The sequence below is a fragment of the Arvicola amphibius genome, chromosome 4 (assembly GCF_903992535.2).
Source record: "Arvicola amphibius chromosome 4, mArvAmp1.2, whole genome shotgun sequence".
NCBI lineage: Eukaryota > Metazoa > Chordata > Mammalia > Rodentia > Cricetidae > Arvicola > Arvicola amphibius.
Genome location: NC_052050.1, coordinates 43300139 through 43319181, shown reverse-complemented (window position 1 = coordinate 43319181; position 19043 = coordinate 43300139). Strand labels below are relative to the sequence as shown.

Here is a 19043-nt window from a genome sequence, read left to right as displayed (position 1 = left end):
CAGACAGAAGGAACCCATTTACTGAGTTTCTGTTTTGTTTGGTTTGGTTTTTTATTTGTTTGGTTTTTTTTTTTTTTTTTTTTTTTTTTGCTTTTTGCTTTTTGCTTGTTGGTTGTTTTTGTGGGGTCAGGGGTTTCAGGACAGAGTTTCTCCGTGTAACTGTCCTGACTGCCTGGAACTCACTTTGTAGACTAGGCTGGCCTCAAACTCCACAGAAATCTGCCTACCTCTGCCTCCTAAGTACTGGGATTAAAGGTGTGCACTACCACCGCCCAGCAAGAGTTTCTGTTTTTAAGCCCAGAAAATAGGGCTAGCTGGAAGGGGCAGCTCCCTTAGAAATTTACCACAGTGGTATTTCTGCTTGTCCCTAGCTGAACCAGAAGAACCTGACACTGAGCAATCGGTGCCAGGTGTTTGATCGTTTCCAGGACACCATTTCACAGCATGTTGTCAAAGTGGATTTCCTGAACCGAATCCATAAGAAGCACCCCCCTAACCGCCGTGTGCTCCAGTCTGTCAGAAGAAGAAGCTTGAAGGTGAGTCACGGCCCAGTCAGAACAAGCAAGACGTTGGGCGCTGGTTTCTCTCATGGCACAGGATCAGTGGGAGGCTGAAGCCCCACCTATAAACATCTTTGGTATCTCAGCAAATAATAAATGCATAGTGATAACTTGAGGATGGTAGTCATGATTACAAAGGCAAGATTCCAGGTATGTTTTTTTTGTTTGTTGTTTGTTTTTTTCCAGGTATGGTTTTGAAATCCATTTATAGCTCTCCAGACGATGAGCAGCCTTCAGCCCATCTCACCAAGCCCAGTTGTACTCCACTGTCACGTGTAACATCTTAGAGTTTCTGTTGCTGTGATAAAGCTCCATGACTGTAGTTAACTTTGCAGGTGGGGGGGGGGGGCATTTATTTCAGCTTAACACTCTCAGGTCGCACTTCATGCTGAGGGAGATCAGGGCAGGAAATTGAAAGCAAAAGATATGCACAGGCCATGGAGAAAGGCTGCTTATTTCTTGGTTTACTTTGCATACTTCTTACAGCCTCCATACCTACCACCCCAGGATTTGTCTGCCTCTGCCTCCTAAGTGCGAGATTAAAGGCGTGCGCCATCACCACCTGGCATTGATGTTCCTTTTTCACCAATGATTCTGACATATAAGTTACCATAAAACAAGCCAGCCTGATACTTAACTGTGTGTCACTGTTAAATGGTTCCCTTCTGAGAACTCTGATGAGGTGAAGTTGTGATTAATTTGGCAGACAGCCATGTAGAAGATGAAGAGAGATATCCAACTGAAAATTGAAGAAAAATGTGTTCTAGGGAAAGCTCTTCTACCTGTGGGTCTGTTTTTAGACTAGTATATCAACCAGGACAACTACAGTCTTACTACCTAGTATTTCTATGTACTTGATGCTTGCTAAGCTATATCCAAAGAGCCTGAGAGAATTTCCTTCATTGAAAAATTCTTGCTGTTTTCAAAGTATTCAATCTCCTAATTCAGTTAATCTGAAGGTTTAACATGCTATGTATCCATTAGCAATTCTCAAAAATGGCCACTTGGTGGCAGCCATGTTTTAACCTCAATCACACTATTCCCATCCCCTTTAGTGGGTGTCATTTCAGAACTTCAAGGATACTTAACTGTTGAAAATTGTACAGCAAACTCTTAACTGGGTAACTAACAACTTATCCTTCGGTACGATGGTTTTCTCAAATTAAAGTGTTTCTCATTACAGGAATAGGATACGAGGTGGTAGGCCTGATACCTCTAGTTAAATGGATCTAAAAGTAATCCAAATTATAATTCATTTACCATGTAGATTCAGAAGTCTGCCCAGATGCTACAGTGAACAACTTAGAAGGCCTTGAATAAATCTTTTCATTGACTTTCCTCAAAATATTTTCCATATTGTTGAAGAGGAAATCAGAGTTATAAACTGCCTGAAGAATAGTTTCTTCTTCAGGTGGTGGTGGCACACACCTTTAATCCCAGGCAGAGGCAGGCAGATCTGTGAGTTCAAGGCCAACCTGGTCTACAGCCTGAGTTCCAGGACAGGCTCCAAAGCTACGGAGAAACCCTGTCTCGAAAAACCAAAAATTAAAAAAAAAAAGAAGAATAAGAATAGTTTGTTCTTGGACAGTTTGAATAGGAAAGGAAGACTGCAGCACCGTAGGACAGTGGTCTTTATGCTTGACAATAGGAGTACAGAGGAAACCCGCCACCTGATACCTTGTCACATCTTCTGCAGGGGCAGCTGTGTTCTGTCCTTTGTTGCATCAGAAAACCCATAGCACTAGGTGGTGGTTCTCAGCTCCATGCTTCTTGCCTCTGTGCTCATCTTTACCGACCATTCTCGCACGTAGCTCTTTTTGTTTGTGGATTGCACGGTCCAGGTTGGGCTCCAACACACAGAGATCTGCCTGTCTCTGCCTCGTGGGTGTTGGGATTAAAAGATGTGTGCCACCACACCTAGCTCATTTTTCTTTTTACTAGCACCTTAGCTGTCCCTGTACTCTAGGATGCATTTCCTTGTATTGCAATAACATTTCTATATTTGCCCCACTAGACTTTTAGTTCCTTGGGGGCAAGGCTTAAATTTTATATTTATCTCTGGACCTCTAGGATTTGGAACAGTGCCAGACTCGTGAGGCACTCAATGTTGGCTGAATGTATGAATGACGTTTTGTGTGACTCTTCGTTCTTACATAATGTAAATCAGAGTGTGTCATTTTTCTTTGTACACCAAAAACCTTCACTTGTATCATGAGTCATGAATGAATGGATGATGGAAACTAACATTAATTAAATGCTCATTAGTCAGGTGTCATGCTTAATTTTTCTCCCATGAATATAACCTCATTTAACTTCTTAATTACTATCATTCCTGCCTATTGGCACTAGATGCTACAAACCTACAACTTGGACAACCCTAAAGCCCAATACAGTGTCAGTCTTGCATGTTTGAGACAAAACAGAAGATAGTATGTGGTAGCTTTAGAACTCTGCAAGACCTTGGACCTTAAAGAAGAACAATGAAAGCCCTGCCTATTGTTGTTATTTCTGTACTTTTTTAGGACAAGATATCTGTGCCAGAGTCAAAGGGCAACCCAAAACAGTTGCAGCACAACTGTTGAGCTTCGTTGTCCATGGTAGATAACAGAGTAGATGGTCCCTTGGGTACCAGCACTACAGATGAAATAATATCTAGTTGGAGCAGAATTCAACTTGGGCATATTGGCACTATCTTTCCTCCTATCTTAAACAGGTTCCTGATGCTATAAAATCTCAGTACCAGTTCCCACCCCCTCTCATTGCACCTGCGGCCATTCGGGATGGGGAGCTGATCTGCAATGGGATCCCTGAGGAATCACAGACGCACCTTTTGAACTCTGAGCACTTAGCCACCCAGGCAGAGCAGCAAGAGGTGAGTGAAAGCAGAATTGGGATTCCCAAGTCCAGTCTCTCTTCTGTGTCACCAGATGTCTGTCATTCCTGCCTCTACCCTATCTCCACCCTAGCACCTAAAAGTTGAGTAGCCATGGAGAATCCCAGGCTCAGATGCCAAAGGCAAGAGAACTTCAGTCAAACAGGCTGCTCCCCTCATTAGTTCCCCGTTGCTTCAAGCTGGGCAGTTCTGTACTGAAGGAGTAAATGAGCAGATCCACAGAGAGGTTGTATCCTGCCAGACACACAGCAGATACTGGGGTACTTGCTGAATGTTGATCACAAGGAGCCTTCAGGGCAGAGCCAGAACGGGAATCTCAAGTTCCATCGACTGAGGTAGTACTGCCAAGTGCATAAATAAGTCTTTCTTGGGAATGAAAAGTAGGATCCCATTCTGGTCATTCTTGTTGGAACCTTGGTAACAGTGCTTGTCAACTTTGCTGTAGCCCTGGACACTGGCAGGATAGACCAACACCTCCCAGGCCTCTCACTCCTCTCCTCTCCTTCCATTGCAGTGGCTCTGTAGTGTTGTTGCGCTCCAGTGCAGCATATTGAAACATTTATCTGCTAAGCAGATGCCTTCGCATTGGGACTCTGAACAGACAGAGAAGGCTGATATTAAGCCTGTTATTGTGACTGACAGCTCAATCACCACCTCCCTGCAAACCGCTGACAAGGCACCTCTACCTTCCCACTACCCTTTGTCCTGCCCCTCAGCAGTTAGCACCCAGAATTCCCTGGGCTGCTCTCCACCCCACCAAGCCCCAGCCCTAGAGGACATCAGCTGCAGTTCTTGTGTGGAAAAATCCAAGAAAACCCCTTGTGGGACTGCCAATGGGCCAGTGAACACAGAGGTAAAAGCCAATGGCCCACACCTCTACAGCAGCCCCACTGATTCCACGGATCCCCGGCGACTTCCTGGCGCCAACACCCCCTTACCAGGCCTCACACATCGGCAAGGCTGGCCCCGGCCCCTCACGCCACCATCGGCTGGGGGGCTTCAGAACCACACCGTCGGCATCATTGTGAAGACAGAAAATGCCACTGGCCCCAGCTCTTGTCCCCAGAGGAGTTTGGTACCTGTCCCAAGCCTGCCCCCTTCCATCCCCAGCTCTTGTGCCAGCATCGAGAACACCAGCACTTTGCATAGAAAGACTGTCCAATCACAGATAGGACCTTCGTTGACAGATTCAAGGTCTCTGGGCTCACCCCCAAATGCCACCCGGGTGCTCACTCCCCCACAAGCTGCAGGAGACAGTATCTTGGCCACAGGGGCCAACCAACGATTCTGCTCACCAGCGCCATCATCAGGTGAGTATTTCTCAGCCCCAGATGATAAGGACAATCTCTGTTCTTACTAGCACATAGACTTAAGAGTCCAAAACAGCATCCCTTTGAATACTTGAGGACTTCAATCTCTGTATCAGTGATCATTCTTCCCTTTGTTTCTATGGCAGGAGAAAGGCTGTGTTGACTTGTCCCGGCTATAAGATGGGACTATACTCACTAATTTAAGCCACTTCCTTGGGGTGGCCTGCCAGATTAAATGGCAATACTGGAACTGCAACTTGGGTCACCTGCCCCTTCACCTCTGGACCTAGTCTTCTGTTCTATCACTTCAGAAGGCACATGCTATCGGAACCACTTGGGTCAGCCTGAGGTTCAGGGTTTGCATTGACATACAAGACTAAATCCATACCTGATGCAAATTTTGAGTCAACTCATTTGAGAAAGATCTATATTCAAGAAGCAGGGACAAAAAGCAGCCCAGCTTCAGGTATGGCCCAGAAGCTTGCCCTCGACCACATCCCTTAGGTCTGTACTTAGCCCAGCACAGACTTATTCTCTCAGCTGTCCCTGCCAGATTCTGGACCTCAAGGTTGCTGATCCCAGCATCTGAACCAGGTTTCACATGCTGTTGTCACCTCTATGGTCCCCCCTCATGATCTGAAGTCATCCTCATAGTCAGTCAGGAGTCTGCTTGTGATTTCTTCATGTGTGAGCCCCTGGCCCTATCTCCTACTCTGTAATGCCAGTGTGAGTAAATTTTGCAAACTGTCAGTTGTACTTGAGCAGACAGGAATTGCAGGGACAGTTGCCATGTTAAGAGTAGAGGTTGGGGGGAGGGGCTGGAGAAATGGCTCAGTGGTTAAGAGCATTGCCTGCTCTTCCAAAGGTCCTGAGTTCAATTCCCAGCAACCACATGGTGGCTCACAGCCATCTGTAATGAGGTCTGGTGCCTTCTTCTGGCTAACTGTATACATAATAAATAAATAAACATTTTTTTAAAAAAAGAGTAGAGGTAGCAAGGTTGGGTGGTCGTGACCCAGAGAATAAAGCAAGCTCACCCCTTGCCCAGAATAGAAACCTGCAGCAGTTGTCAGTGCTCTGGATACTCCTGCGGCCCGGGTGTGTTACTGTTCCATCTACCCTTCCTCACCACACGTTTTTAGCTCTAGGAGTTCCAGAGCCTATGGGTTGAGAATCAAGAAGGGAACATCACCTTGGGTCCGAAATCCAGAACTGTCTCAGCAATGGGGGATTGGACCGGTGGGTTTCCCTCAGGCGACGTAAGTAACAGTCTTCCTGCTCCGTCCCCAGATGGCAAGGTCAGCCCCGGCACGTTATCCATAGGAAGCGCTTTAACCGTACCCTCTTTCCCAGCCAACTCTACTGCCATGGTGGACCTCACCAACTCACTTCGAGCATTTATGGATGTCAATGGAGGTGAGTGAAGCCAGTAGTGTTCAGCTCCTTTTGAAGAGGGATAAGGAGATGGGGATGTACGGTATCCATTTGGGTAGAAGAATGGGAAAGAAGGTTCCATCTCCTGTCTGCCTTCTGGATTTATGCAAAATATAATCAAAGATGAAAAAAAAGGAGAACAAGCCAAGCTGAACCAGTGGGAAAGAACAGAATCACATTAGGCAGGTTGCTTGGTGTTAGCAGAGCAGAACCCGGAGCTTGCTTTCATCTGTGGAAAACCCCAAAATCAAAGAGAAAAAGAGATGAATTGCTCTGCACAGAGAGTGGGTAGAAAAGGTCCATCCAGACCTTGCCTCACAGGCAACTGGGAATTTTTGGTTCTGTCCTTTATTTACTTAAAATTAGCCTACCTTTCTACAAGAAACCACCGCACTAACCATCCCCCCCCACACACACACACACACTGTAAATAGCATGTTAGATGCCACTTTCAGATCTTTGTTCCACTTTGGGCTTTATATTGTTTGAACAAAAGTCACTTGCTGGTTTGCCCTATAACCTTTATCTACTTCCATATTCCATTTCAGCTTTTTTGATCTTTCTCTTTGGTTGATAGAAATCGAGATAAATATGTTGGATGAGAAGCTGATCAAGTTTCTGGCCTTGCAGAGAATACATCAGCTTTTCCCCTCCCGGGTCCAAGCTTCACCGGGCAGTGTTGGGACACATCCGCTGACTTCCGGAGGGCACCACACAGAAGGTGCGCGTGCACATACCTGCCACCACACCATCAGATCTCCTGTCTGATGTGTGTGCATGACCACCTTGCTTCATGGAGAATCTCCGCTTTCAGTAGCTCAAACTCTTTGTATCTATGATGGGTTTAATAAAGTACCGTGATTTTTTTTCTCAGCATGAACAAGATGAATAACAACTTTCTGATCAGACTTGGGGAGTTTGCCATAACCTCTTTCACACGGGTCCACTTTGATTCACAGCAAAGCAGCTACCAGTACTTTGGGGCATATGTTGTATGCTTTCTGTTCAATTACTTTTTATACTATAATTAGAAGGGTTTCCCAAGGGTCAGGGTGAGAAATAGAAAAGCAGTAGGTAAGCTTCCTGGAAATTCATCTCAAATGTTCATTCTGCTTTGAGTTACTTTAATTCTATCTCAGCTCTTAGCCCTTAAGAGAGAGCCTTGATGCTTCAGGAACTTAAGGTACCATGCCAGTACTATCAGAATCCCAAGAACTTAATTACAAATACATATTCTAAAGACAGCGGGATAGCTCAGTTGGCAGAGAGACCTGAATTCGCTCCCTAGAACCCACATTTAAAAAGCCAGGTATGGCGGTGCATGCTTATAATCTCAGAGCTGAGCAAGTACAGACAGACAATCCCTGGGACTCACTAGCTGTCCACCCTTGTCTGCTTCTCAGATTCTAGGCCAGTGAGGGGTCCTGTCGCCTAAAGGAAAAAAGAAAGGAATATGAGCGGCAGCACCAAAGGTTGTTTGTTCATATATGTGTGATCACGTGTGTGTGCATAGGCGCGCACAGAATGCAAATTTGCAAGTTCTAGATCCTCCTCCAACTAAATCCAAAATCGGTTTTGTGGGTAGGTGGGTTGATTGATGGTGATTGTGGTTGTCCTAGCGATCAGATCCATTGACTTTTACCGAACAAGTACTGTACAACTAAATTATATCTTTCAACAGAATTCATGGGCAGTTGATGTGCTCATTAAAGCTTGAGAAACACTGGCCTATGCCTTATGTTTTTCCATGTTCTCTTTGTCATAAATTGGAATGTCCCTGTTAGTTCCTTATCAGGAGCCCAGGAACTTAAATCCTGACCATCTCCAAAGAAGATCCTTCCTAACCTGTGTTAGAAATGTGGGTGAGGCGAACCCTCCTCTGAAGCAGCTCTTGGTCAGGTGTGAGTTTGCGCACAAGTCACACAGTAGATTTTTTTCCAGGCCATCAGCAAAAGATCCACATTTTGTTGGTTTATGTTTGGGTCACAGGTTCTGAGTTTCTGAATGATCCTATCCCTATGTTTGTCTTGTAGTGCAAAGAAAGGAGGTACAGGCCCGAGCTGTGTTCTACCCCCTCTTAGGGTTGGGAGGAGCTGTGAACATGTGCTATCGAACCCTCTACATCGGGACAGGTGAGCCAGCCAGGAAACTGGGAGGGGCACTGGATCTTCAGCCTGATGGACACTTACAGAAGCCCTTTTAGGAGTTGATGGGTTTAAGCAGTGGTTGTCCAGACAAGAGAGGCTAAGAACTTAGACAGTCCAGTGGGGTACTTCCTTGGCTCAGGCCTTTTGCTTTAACTGTTGCTCAGTAGCATCTGAAACACTGTAGGGAAAGACTTCAAAAAGAGGACACTTTCTATCCCTGGTGTGACAGGCTCACCCATAACCCTGTTGCTGATTTAAGATAGAGTCTCCTCTGTGGTCCATGCTGGCCTTGAAGTCAGGTCTGCCCTCTTGCCTCAGCCTCTCAAGTACTAAAACTACAGGAGTAGCCCACCACACCCCAGATTACTCCTTATCCTGGAAACTGCCCTTCGAAGTGGTATGGCTTGAAGGCCCTGTTGTGTGCACTTAGATGCCCCATCCTCTTTAGTAACTCACTGCTCCTTTTGGGTAACAGCCACACATCCTACAGCAGATTAGCTTTAGAACAATAGGGAAGTGCTGGGCATGTGACACACATCTGTAATCCCAGGACTTAGGAAACAAAGGTCATGAGTTCCAAGCTAACCTATCATTAAAGGAAAAGAATAGAAAAGGAAAAAATGAAAGAAAAGAGGGCTTTTAAGCTACCTTGAGGTTTCTACTAGCGGCCACCCAGAAGCTAACTCCCTTCTCTTTCACTTCCCCCACACATACACCTTACAGTCTATTCTCTGCCTTTTCCTTGACTCCTGCCACCTTGCAGGAGCTGACATGGATGTGTGCCTTACAAACTATGGTCACTGTAACTACGTGTCCGGGAAACATGCCTGCATATTCTACGATGAGGTGAGGGGCAAAGATGGGTGGGAGGGAGCTTTCCCAACTTGAGATCTTTCCCTAGCATTGGGCTCTGGGTAAGGGGCAAGAGTGAGCAACCTCTCCTCTCCTCTTGTCTGTCTTGGGGGGAAGACAAGGGCATGGCAACCTGTTTACAGGAATAAGCTATCATTGAAACTAACGTTGCTCATAGGAAAAGCTGAGGGAGGCCACCTCAAAGCAGGGAAAGGAACCATAATAGAATGTGCCCCTGAATTTCATCATAACTATGTGCCCGTGGATATCAAGTCGACAGGGAGGGTAGTGCTGCAGGGCAGAGAGTGGGGACATGGAGTGAGTAGGGCAGGCTTTCACAAAGAGGTGAGTCTTGAATTCTACAACCAGGCTGTAACTGAGGAAGAGTATGAGAGCTTGCCAGGTAGAGCAGCAAGCTCTATGCCCTCTCCTCTTCGCCCAAGGCTTCACACAGCAACCACACATCGTGTCTTCCCCCTCCTCCAGAATACCAAACATTATGAGCTGTTAAACTACAGTGAGCACGGGACAACGGTGGACAATGTGCTGTATTCATGTGACTTCTCTGAGAAGACCCCGCCAACCCCCCCAAGCAGTATTGTTGCCAAAGTGCAGAGTGTCATCAGTAAGTTGGAGCAGAGGCCTGTGACCACACAGCTAAGGCCCCGGTCACCTTGGCTCTGCCATGCTGTCAATGACCTACAGTTCTTTGCCTTCCCAGTCCCATTGGCCAAGCTCATTGTTGGTGGGCCTGGGAAAGGTCACCAAGAATCAAGTGCTGAACACCCACATATGTATCAGACCTTCCTGGGGACTTGAGACTCCACTAACCCCATCTGAGCATTCCTCAGCCCTGATTGTGTAGCATATAGAATGGGGAGATGCAGGGGCCCAGTCTTGCCAATCAGCCCAGATAGGTCAGCTGTTCACTGTTCCCCTCCTATGATCATCCCCCTTTTTCCCAGGGCGCCGCCGAAACCAGAAACAGGATGAAGAGCCAAGTGAGGAGGCAGCCATGATGAGTTCCCAGGCCCAGGGGCCACAGCGCAGACCCTGCAGTTGCAAAGCCAGCAGCTCAAGCTTGATCGGGGGCAGTGGGGCTGGCTGGGAGGGCACAGCCTTACTGCACCATGGCAGCTACATCAAGCTGGGCTGCCTACAGTTCGTCTTCAGCATCACTGAGTTTGCGACCAAACAGCCCAAAGGCGATGCCAGCCTGCTGCAGGATGGGGCTTTGGCCGAGAAGCTATCTCTCAAGCCCCATCAGGGCCCTGTGCTGCGCTCCAACTCCGTTCCCTAGGCCATTGGCCTGGACATCCACCCAAGACTCCTGCAATGCAAAAATGTACACGAACCAAGCCCGGGTGTTTTCTATACCAGAAACCCTTCAACTACAATCTTTGCATGAAATGAAGAAAACCTTTTGACTGTTTTTTAAGACTTTTTTCTTTTCTCAAGTTCTAGGGGGCATTTGCACATATATTTGTACTCAACATTTCATGGGAAAGCGGCAGACCCGAGCTGAGGAACAGCAGCGGGGGCAGGGAGGGGAAGACCCTGGTCTGGACACTTCCAGCACACCCCTCCCCCGCCTTCTGCTCCCTCTCCCCAACCGCCTGCCCGCTGTTGTAAAATAATCAGAAACTTGTTCTATTTTGTGGCAGTGACAATAGTTTTATATTAAAAGAAAAAATACAGTTTTCATACAGCAAAATCTATACAATATCATTGTTTTATTTAATATAAAGATCGCTACCCACCCCCTTCCATGGTTCCCACCCTACAAGTTACTCTCCCTTTCTGCAGCGGTTGCACTACAGGTAGCTACTGTGTATATGGACAAATGAGGAATGAATTCTTTTTCTGGCTGTCCATCTATTTTATTTCAAATAAGGAAAAGTGTATTTGGATTTTGTGTAAATACATCTAGTGATGACATTTTTTCAATGTTTTTAAGAACTGTACAGTACATGTGGTAGAGTGTTTTTCTCCAATGTCTATTGTAGCGAAGGCGTTTTTGTCGTAAACCTGTTCTGTGTCCTTTTTTTGTTCTCTTGCCACTGCTCTTCCTCCTCACCCCAGCTCTTTCCTTCTCCACGACTAGTACCAATGTACATAGTAATTGTAATGTTTTAGACTTTACAGAAACTTTCCTGTATTCTGTATATAAAAAACCAAAAATACTTCAAATTATGTTTTCTGCCTGTCTGTCCTACCTGTCATCACCCCTAGAGGGGATCTTCCCTGGGATCTCCTTTTTTGTACCCTTTGAACAATTATCAATCTCAAGTAGGCTCCAAGGGAAGCTTGGTAGAGAGGGAAAATGTTAGAGGAGTGAGCCTCAGCTGGATGAGGGGAACGGAAAGGTGGGCACTTGGCTTTTAGGGGTGCTGTTTCTCTGGAGAAGTGTTAATATGGTAAAATCCATTCTCTAGAGCAGTGGTTCTCAGCCCTCCTAATGCTGTGACCCTTTAACACAATTCCTTATATTGTGGTAACACTCCACCATAAAATTATTTCATTGCTAGCTAATTTTTGCTATTGTTATGAATTGTAAATATCTGATATGCGACTCCCTCCCCCCCCACACACAGTCCACACACACTACAGGGATCTCGAACCACAGGTTGAGAACTGCTTGCTTCTCTAGACTGAGACTCTTTAGTGTAGCTTGAATGACTTTACTGCTGTTCTCATCAGAAAATAATCTGCATCATCCAAGATGGACATTCTTCCTGAGCATAGTCTCCTAGAAGAGTGTCCTGGCACCATTCTAAGTGGTACCTATTCGTGTATTAGTCTGCTGGTGGGGCTCGAGGCTGTTCTACATCCACAGCGTTTATAAATGTGCTCCAAGCGCACTGCACGGTTAAATGGGAACTTTCCTCTGCTCCCAGAAATCTGACCATGGCTCCAAAATACAGGTATAGTTTGGACTGGGCCATTCTACTTCTGCTGCAGGAAGGACTTCAACCCCTAAAGGCTGAAGCTTTGTATTTTGCTCAGTGTCAATAGATTATCCACAGTGCTAGACATGTCATGATTGTCAAGTCACTGTCCTAGGCAAGGTCATGCTGCGAGTGCCTAAAGCCACATCTCCCTAGCTGTCCAGCCCATCTTACCTCAGTCACTCCTTCACCTGAGTAATCGAGTGTCTATTTCTACCACCTGTGAAAATTGTTCCAGAGACAAATTACCTCAATATTTTCACTGCTTCTTCCTTTTGGAAGGCAGGGGTTAGAGATGGAGGAGCATCCCTGTAATCCCCACCATTTTGGAGGCAGAGGCAGGCAGATCTCTCAGTTCAAGGCTAGCCTGGTCTACGGAGAGAGTACCAGGGTAGCCAATAGCCAAGGCTGCGCAGAGAAAAAGAAAGAAAGAAGAAAAGAAAGAAAAACGAATCGATTCATTGAGATGAAAGCATCCAGGACCTGACTCCAAACGCACAGGCCCATTCATGTACACAGGACTCCAGACTGAGACACGGAGCTACATACTCACACCTAGAGTAAACAGAGATGTTCATTCAGTCACACGCGTTGGAGGAGACTACAGATGCATTCACAGCCTGGAGGGACTCCCGCCATGGGCACAGACACCTACGCAGTGATCTCACACCGGCGCGCGCCCAGACTCTAGAAGCACGCCCAAACCGTGAGCAGTGATCTTAAATTAAGGTCATGGGTATGCACACTCCCACCAGGCCCTCACGCAGATGTTTCCTGTACATACCTGGCACGCGCTCCCGGGAGTTCACGAGCCTAGGGGGCGCTCCCAGGGCCCCAAGATGCTCGCCCAGGCACGCCGCCAGGGCACGCAGACGCACGCCTAGGGGGCGCCCGCACGGCCCACGCGCGCGCGCACACCCCTGCCCAGCGCGTCCCGCCTGCCGCCGCCCTCGCGAGGCCGAGGCGGGAGTGACAAGGCCCGGGCGGGAGCCGGAGCATAGCCGGCATGGAGACGCTGCTTCTGGGCGCCGGGCTGCTTCTGGGCGCCTACGTGCTTGTCTACTACAACGTGGTGAAGGCCCCACCGTGCGGCGGCATCGGCAGCCTGCGGGGCCGCACGGCCGTGGTCACGGGTGAGTTCGCGCGGGCGGGCGGCGGGGAGGCCGGGCGGGTGGCCGCGGCCCGACCAGCTCAGCTGGCTCCCGCCCGCCGCCCGCAGGCGCCAACAGCGGCATCGGGAAGATGACAGCGCTGGAGCTGGCGCGCCGGGGAGCGCGCGTGGTGCTGGCCTGCCGCAGCCGGGAGCGCGGGGAGGCGGCTGTCTTCGACCTCCGCCAGGTGAGGCCACAGGGGTACATGGAGGGCGGAGCAGAGCAACGCGAGGAATCAAGATCTGAGAGGAGAGAGCCGCACTGTCCCTTAAACACTGAAGAGGATGCAGGCACTACAGTGGACATACAGGGGAGGAACATCAGAACCAAATCCCCCCCCCTCCAGGAGGCTTACTCAAGAAAGGAGTCGCTAGTCTTGAGACGTTTAAGGATCAGAAAGAGTTAATTAATGACCATGACCACGCGTGATCCCATCACAGGGCCAGGAACTCAAGGCCATCCTGGGCAGAGGAAAGACAGGGAAGGAAGGGTTAGGCTAATGAAAAGCCTCAGAAAGAACAGCAAGTGCAAATGCCCTGAGACAAGGCAGTCTCATTGAAGACTGGGGGGGTGGGGGGATGAAAAGAGGAATGTCCTAAAGGGGCTATGAGGCGCGGCCAGCTTCTGGAGGCCCTTACGGATCCCACTGAGGAGTTAAGGCCGTTGTGCTCCAGGAAGACTCCTCAGTAGGCTATGGACCTCCCGATGGCTTTTTGGAATGAATTACTTATAGTTGTGTGGTACCTAGACCGCAGAGCAAAAGACCAAGAGGGTCAGTCTCAAGCACACACTTGAGAGGCAGAGACAGGTGAATTTCTGTGAGTTCAAGACCAGCCAGGACCACATCGTAAGCGCCTGTCTCAAAAAAAAAAAAAGTGCTTGAGACCAAAGTCTGTTAAGAAGACAGTTGCAGCTGTCTGTATAGTTCATGGTACACTTGGAACACACCTGTAATCCCAGCAGCAGAAGGAAGCTCATGAGTTCCAAGGCAGTCTGGGCTACAGAGCAGAAGCTGTCTACGACAGGCACAAGGCTGGCTGCATGTAGGAGATTTTAAGGGAAAAGATGGTGGGGGAATAATAGCGATACCTGCACAGGGCTGGCTGAATATTTTACATACACTAACTGTAGCTCAGGCAAGTCTTGAACTCATGATCCTTTTGCCTCAAACTCCTGAGTAACTAGGATAACCAGTGAATGCCACTACACTAGATATAACATGTATCTTATCTGATCTGATCTTCACAACTTTTTTTTTTCAGTAGAAAGTATTATTATTATCTCATTTTACGGTGAGAGAACAGAGGCCCAAAGGATTAAGTATGTTGTTGAAGTCACACTCTAGTGAGAGGCAAAGTGGAGATCTGAATCCACACACCCATTCCATGCTGATGCCCTGGGGCAGGTTTTAGTCCTAGTGGGTAGGCTCTCAGGTGCCTGGGAAGAGGGAGAAGGGAGGTACCTGGTAACAATCCTAGCCCTTGCTGCTCCACAGGAGAGTGGAAACAATGAGGTTATCTTCATGGCCTTGGACTTAGCCAGTCTGGCCTCAGTACAGGCCTTTGCCACTGCTTTCCTGAGCTCTGAACCAAGGCTGGACATCCTTATCCACAATGCAGGTGAGAAGCTGTAGGCCCTGCAGGGGGGGGGGTGGCTGGTGGCCTGGAGAGGTAGTCCCTCCAGCTTGGCCCTACCAGGGGCCAGCAGACACATCTCACAGATGGGGATTCCATGAGCCCCGTGGAGCACCTGAAACAGCAATTCATGCCTAGCTTCTGCCCTAGGGATCAGTTCCTGTGGCCGGACTCGGGAGGCCTTTAACCTGCTTCTGCGAGTGAACCATGTTGGCCCTTTCCTGCTGACACACCTGTTGCTACCCCGCCTGAAGTCATGTGCCCCCAGCCGTGTGGTGGTAGTGTCCTCAGCTGCCCACCGGCGTGGTCGTCTCGACTTCACACGTCTAGATTGCCCAGTGGTGGGCTGGCAACAGGAGCTGCGGGCATATGCCGACAGCAAACTAGCCAATGTACTGTTTGCCCGGGAGCTTGCCACCCAGCTCGAGGGCACTGGTGTCACCTGCTATGCAGCTCACCCAGGTGAGGCCTGATTGCTCCTAATTGCTTCTCTGTCACCTTTGGACTGCACTGTGCTTCCCTCCAGTCTCCTGATGAGTCACAGGATGCAAACATGGTCAAGGAGAAAGCCTGTTTCTCACTGATCCTGGAGCCAGGCTCTCTCCTCACCTGTTTACTTCCTTTCTACCTATCAGGTTGGATGTTGATCACTTGCTAGGAGATGAGAACAGGGCTGTAATTCAATGGTAAAACACGTGCCTTAGAATAGGCCAGGTCCTGCCGGGCGGTGGTGGCGCAAGCCTTTAATCCCAGCACTCGGGAGGCAGAGGCAGGCGGATTTCTGTGAGTTCGAGGCCAGCCTGGTCTACAAGAGCTAGTTCCAGGCCAGGCTCTAAAAAAGCTGCAGAGAAACCCTGTCTCGAAAAACCAAAAAAAAAAAAAAAGAATAGGCCAGATCCTGAGTTTGTTTACTTAGTTACTGTTTGCTTACTTAAGCTTGGGGTGTTTGGTTGATTGGTTTGGTTTTGAGACAGCCTCTCACTATGTAGCCTTGGCTGGCCTCAAACACTCAGAGATCCACCTGCTTCTTCCTTCAGAGTACTGGGGATCAAAGGTGTGGGTCACCATGCCTGGCTTTAAGTTTTTTTGTTTTGTTTTGTTTTTTTAATGTGTGTGTATTAGTGTTTTGCCTGCATGTATATATACCGTGTGTGTGTGTGTGTGTGTGTGTGTGTATCTGTGTGTCTTTGTGTGTGGTGTCCCCATAGGCCAGATCCCCTAGAACTGGTTAGGGATGGCTGTGATCATCTGTGTAGGGAACCAACCTGGGTGCTCTGCAAGAGAAGCAAGTGCTCTTAACCACTGAGCTACCTCTTTAGCCCCTAGTTCATTGGTTTTTGGTTTGTTTGTTTGGTTGGTTTTTGGTTTTTCAAAACAGGGTTTCTCTGTGTTACAGCCCTGGCTGTCCTAGAACTCATTCTGTAGACCAGGTTGGCCTCAGGCTCACAGAGACCCACCCATCTCTTCCTCCCAAGTCCTGGGATTAAAGGCGTGCGCCACCACCACCCCACGTTTTTTGTTGATGTTGTTTTGAGACTCCGTTTTTTTATTCTGGAGCCCAGGTTGGCCTGGAATTCTGTGTAACTCAGTCAAGCCTCAAATTCATCCCAATTGTCTTGCCTCCTGCTTAGATTTCAAGTATAAGCCACCATGTCAAGCTGAAACCCTGGGTTTGATCACCAGCACCATCCAAAAAAAAAATTATGATGGTGATAATGATAAATTACCACTCAGTCAAGGAGCCCTCTCTTTGTGAGTATCCACTATACAATAGGCATTATGGTGCTGGGGCAAAAGCAGTGAGCCAACCTTGGTCTGGAGCTGTTGGGTTCAATTCTCAGGACCTAAAAATTATGCAAAGGAAGACAAAGATCTGCCAGGTGTGGTGGCTCACATGTTTAATCCCAGCACTTGGAATATAAAGTGAAAACCCTGACTCTCTGAAAAAAAAAAAAAAAACACAAAAAACCACAGACCTTCCCCCCCTACCCAATGAAGGGAGATGACAGACTGATGAGGGAAGATAAACAGGAAGAGAGAGCGTTCTCAGATAGAGTGTTGTGTTCTGTCAGTGACAGTCAAGGAAGGCGTTTATAAAGGACAGAGCTGAGCCCAGATCTGAATGAGACAGAAATCTTTGAAGCTCAGAAAGCAGATACAAGTGCAAAGGCAGGAATTGCTGCTGTGCTGTAGGATGGTTGCAAGGAGAACAGAGTGGGGTGATGGCGGAAGATGAGGTCCTCGAGACGGGCTGGAACTGGAAGGGTTTGAAGGTTTTACTCTGAGCAAAATAATTGATTAAAAAGAAAAAAGATAGGGCTGGAGAGATTGCTCAGAGGTTAAAAACACTGGCTGCTCTTCCAAAGGTCCTGAGTTCAATTCCCAGTAACCACGTGGTGACTCACAACTATTTGTAATGATATCTGGTGCCCTCCTCTGGCCTTCAGGCATACATGCAGACAACAAACAGAACATTTTATTCATAATAAATAAATCTTTAAAAAAAAGATAGTGAATCATCCTCATCTTTAGACATTAAGTTACAACAGGCAAACATCTGCCCCCTCTAGATGTCCAAACTGCGTTTTAGAAAACCATTGCCCAAGGCTTCTTTGTAATTGCAGTGGCAATAATACTAACCTTTATTAAGCTTTTATTACAATTACAGATCCCTAGTGTTCAAAACAGTGGCTGCTATACGCTAGGTGCTTAAGAACGGATGGCTAAAGCCAGGCAGTGGTGGTGGCGCACGCCTTTAATCCCAGTACTCAGGAGTCAGAGGCAGGTGAATCTCTGTGAGTTTGAGGACAGCCAGGGATACACAGAAACCCTGTCTCGAAAAAACAAAATAACAAAAAGAGACGAATGAATGATGGAGATTGGGTATCCGAGGACACAGAATGACCACAACCTGGGGGATGGTAGACTTCCAGTAGGAAATGGGTTGTCACCTTATGGGGGTCCTGCTTACCTGGCAGTTACTAGCTTCCCCTGGATCCAGCTTCCCCTAGATCCAGCTTCTGCCATCTGCTCCTAGGTGTTTCCCTCTGCCTGCTCCCTGGGCCCTCACTGCCGGCCTCCACAGCTCTTCTTTCTTCTCGCCCACAGGACCTGTGAACTCGGAGCTCTTCCTGCGGCACCTTCCTGGATGGCTGTGTCCTATTTTGCGTCCACTGGCTTGGCTGGTACTCAGGGCACCTCAAGGGGGTGCCCAGACACCCCTGTACTGTGCTCTGCAGGAGGGCATTGAGCCCCTCAGTGGGAGATATTTTGCCAACTGCCATGTGGAGGAGGTCTCCCCAGCTGCTAGAGATGACCAGGTTGCCCACAGGCTATGGAAAGCTACCAAGAAGCTGGCAGGGCTTGAGCCCGGAGAGGATGATGATGACTCTGATGAAGAGCCCCAACCTCAGGATTCAGGGGTCCCATCATCCCTGAATGTCCCCAGCCCTGAGAAAACCACAATTTCTGGACCTTCTCATAGCTTTCAGGGCTCATCAGACTTGCCCAAATTGACACAGCGAAGAATTCAGGTGAAAGCTGAGCCCACACACTAACTTTCCTGACCCCCAGGCTAGAATGCTTCTGTAGTGCGTGGGATCCCTCTTAAATCTCAACTGGGTGCCTGGGCACTGAGGGGTTGCCACATTTACCTCGGTAGTTACGTTTGGGGACCTCTTATGTCCTAAACGGCCCTTTTCCTAATGAAAGGAAATAACTACTATTCCTAAAACGGACAGTAACTTCAGATCCGGGAATGATATGTCAGACACTGTGTTGCTCTGGAATTTTATTTTCAGGTTTCTGGGCCCTTCCCTAAATAGTGATTCGCCCGGGGAAGGCCGGGGACTTTGCTGTCGATGCACTGCTGATGTTGAATATCACTGAACCTTTGCAACTTTCGAGCTAGGTTAATTTACCCCCATCTTACCAAGGCGGGACTAGAAAGGACTCGGGGCACAGACTGGGATTTGAGCTCGGGGGTAGGGCGAACGCCCAAGGTGACGCTGCGCGAGGTGTTACTACTGATGGGCCCCAAAGGTGCTATGGGGACCAAGCCCTCTGGAATAAAGGAAGAGTTGACTACACACGCGCTGGCTCCCGCCCCTCTCAA

General features: G+C 48.1%; 2 protein-coding genes across 3 annotated transcripts in view; both read left to right on the top strand.

Annotated features, from left to right (window-relative positions):
* The window catches only part of Phf12 (PHD finger protein 12), a 49126-nt gene extending 37740 nt beyond the window's left edge, over positions 1-11386 (top strand). For both annotated transcript variants that reach the window (XM_038326233.1, XM_038326232.2), the window contains 9 exons: positions 372-536; positions 3274-3432; positions 3968-4763; positions 6054-6179; positions 6775-6918; positions 8231-8329; positions 9108-9190; positions 9683-9821; positions 10162-11386. In XM_038326233.1, coding sequence (XP_038182161.1) covers positions 372-536; positions 3274-3432; positions 3968-4763; positions 6054-6179; positions 6775-6918; positions 8231-8329; positions 9108-9190; positions 9683-9821; positions 10162-10496 — 2046 coding nt within the window. In that variant the 3' untranslated portion in view covers positions 10497-11386. The remainder of the gene's footprint in view (positions 1-371; positions 537-3273; positions 3433-3967; positions 4764-6053; positions 6180-6774; positions 6919-8230; positions 8330-9107; positions 9191-9682; positions 9822-10161) is intronic.
* A 1709-nt stretch (positions 11387-13095) lies between these two features.
* Positions 13096-19017, top strand: Dhrs13 (dehydrogenase/reductase 13). Its single transcript, XM_038327837.1, has 5 exons — positions 13096-13277; positions 13364-13482; positions 14791-14914; positions 15080-15391; positions 18038-19017. The coding sequence occupies exons 1-5, from the start codon at positions 13151-13153 to the stop codon at positions 18484-18486; spliced, it is 1131 nt and encodes a 376-aa protein (XP_038183765.1). The 5' UTR covers positions 13096-13150; the 3' UTR covers positions 18487-19017.
* Positions 19018-19043: the final 26 nt, after the last annotated feature.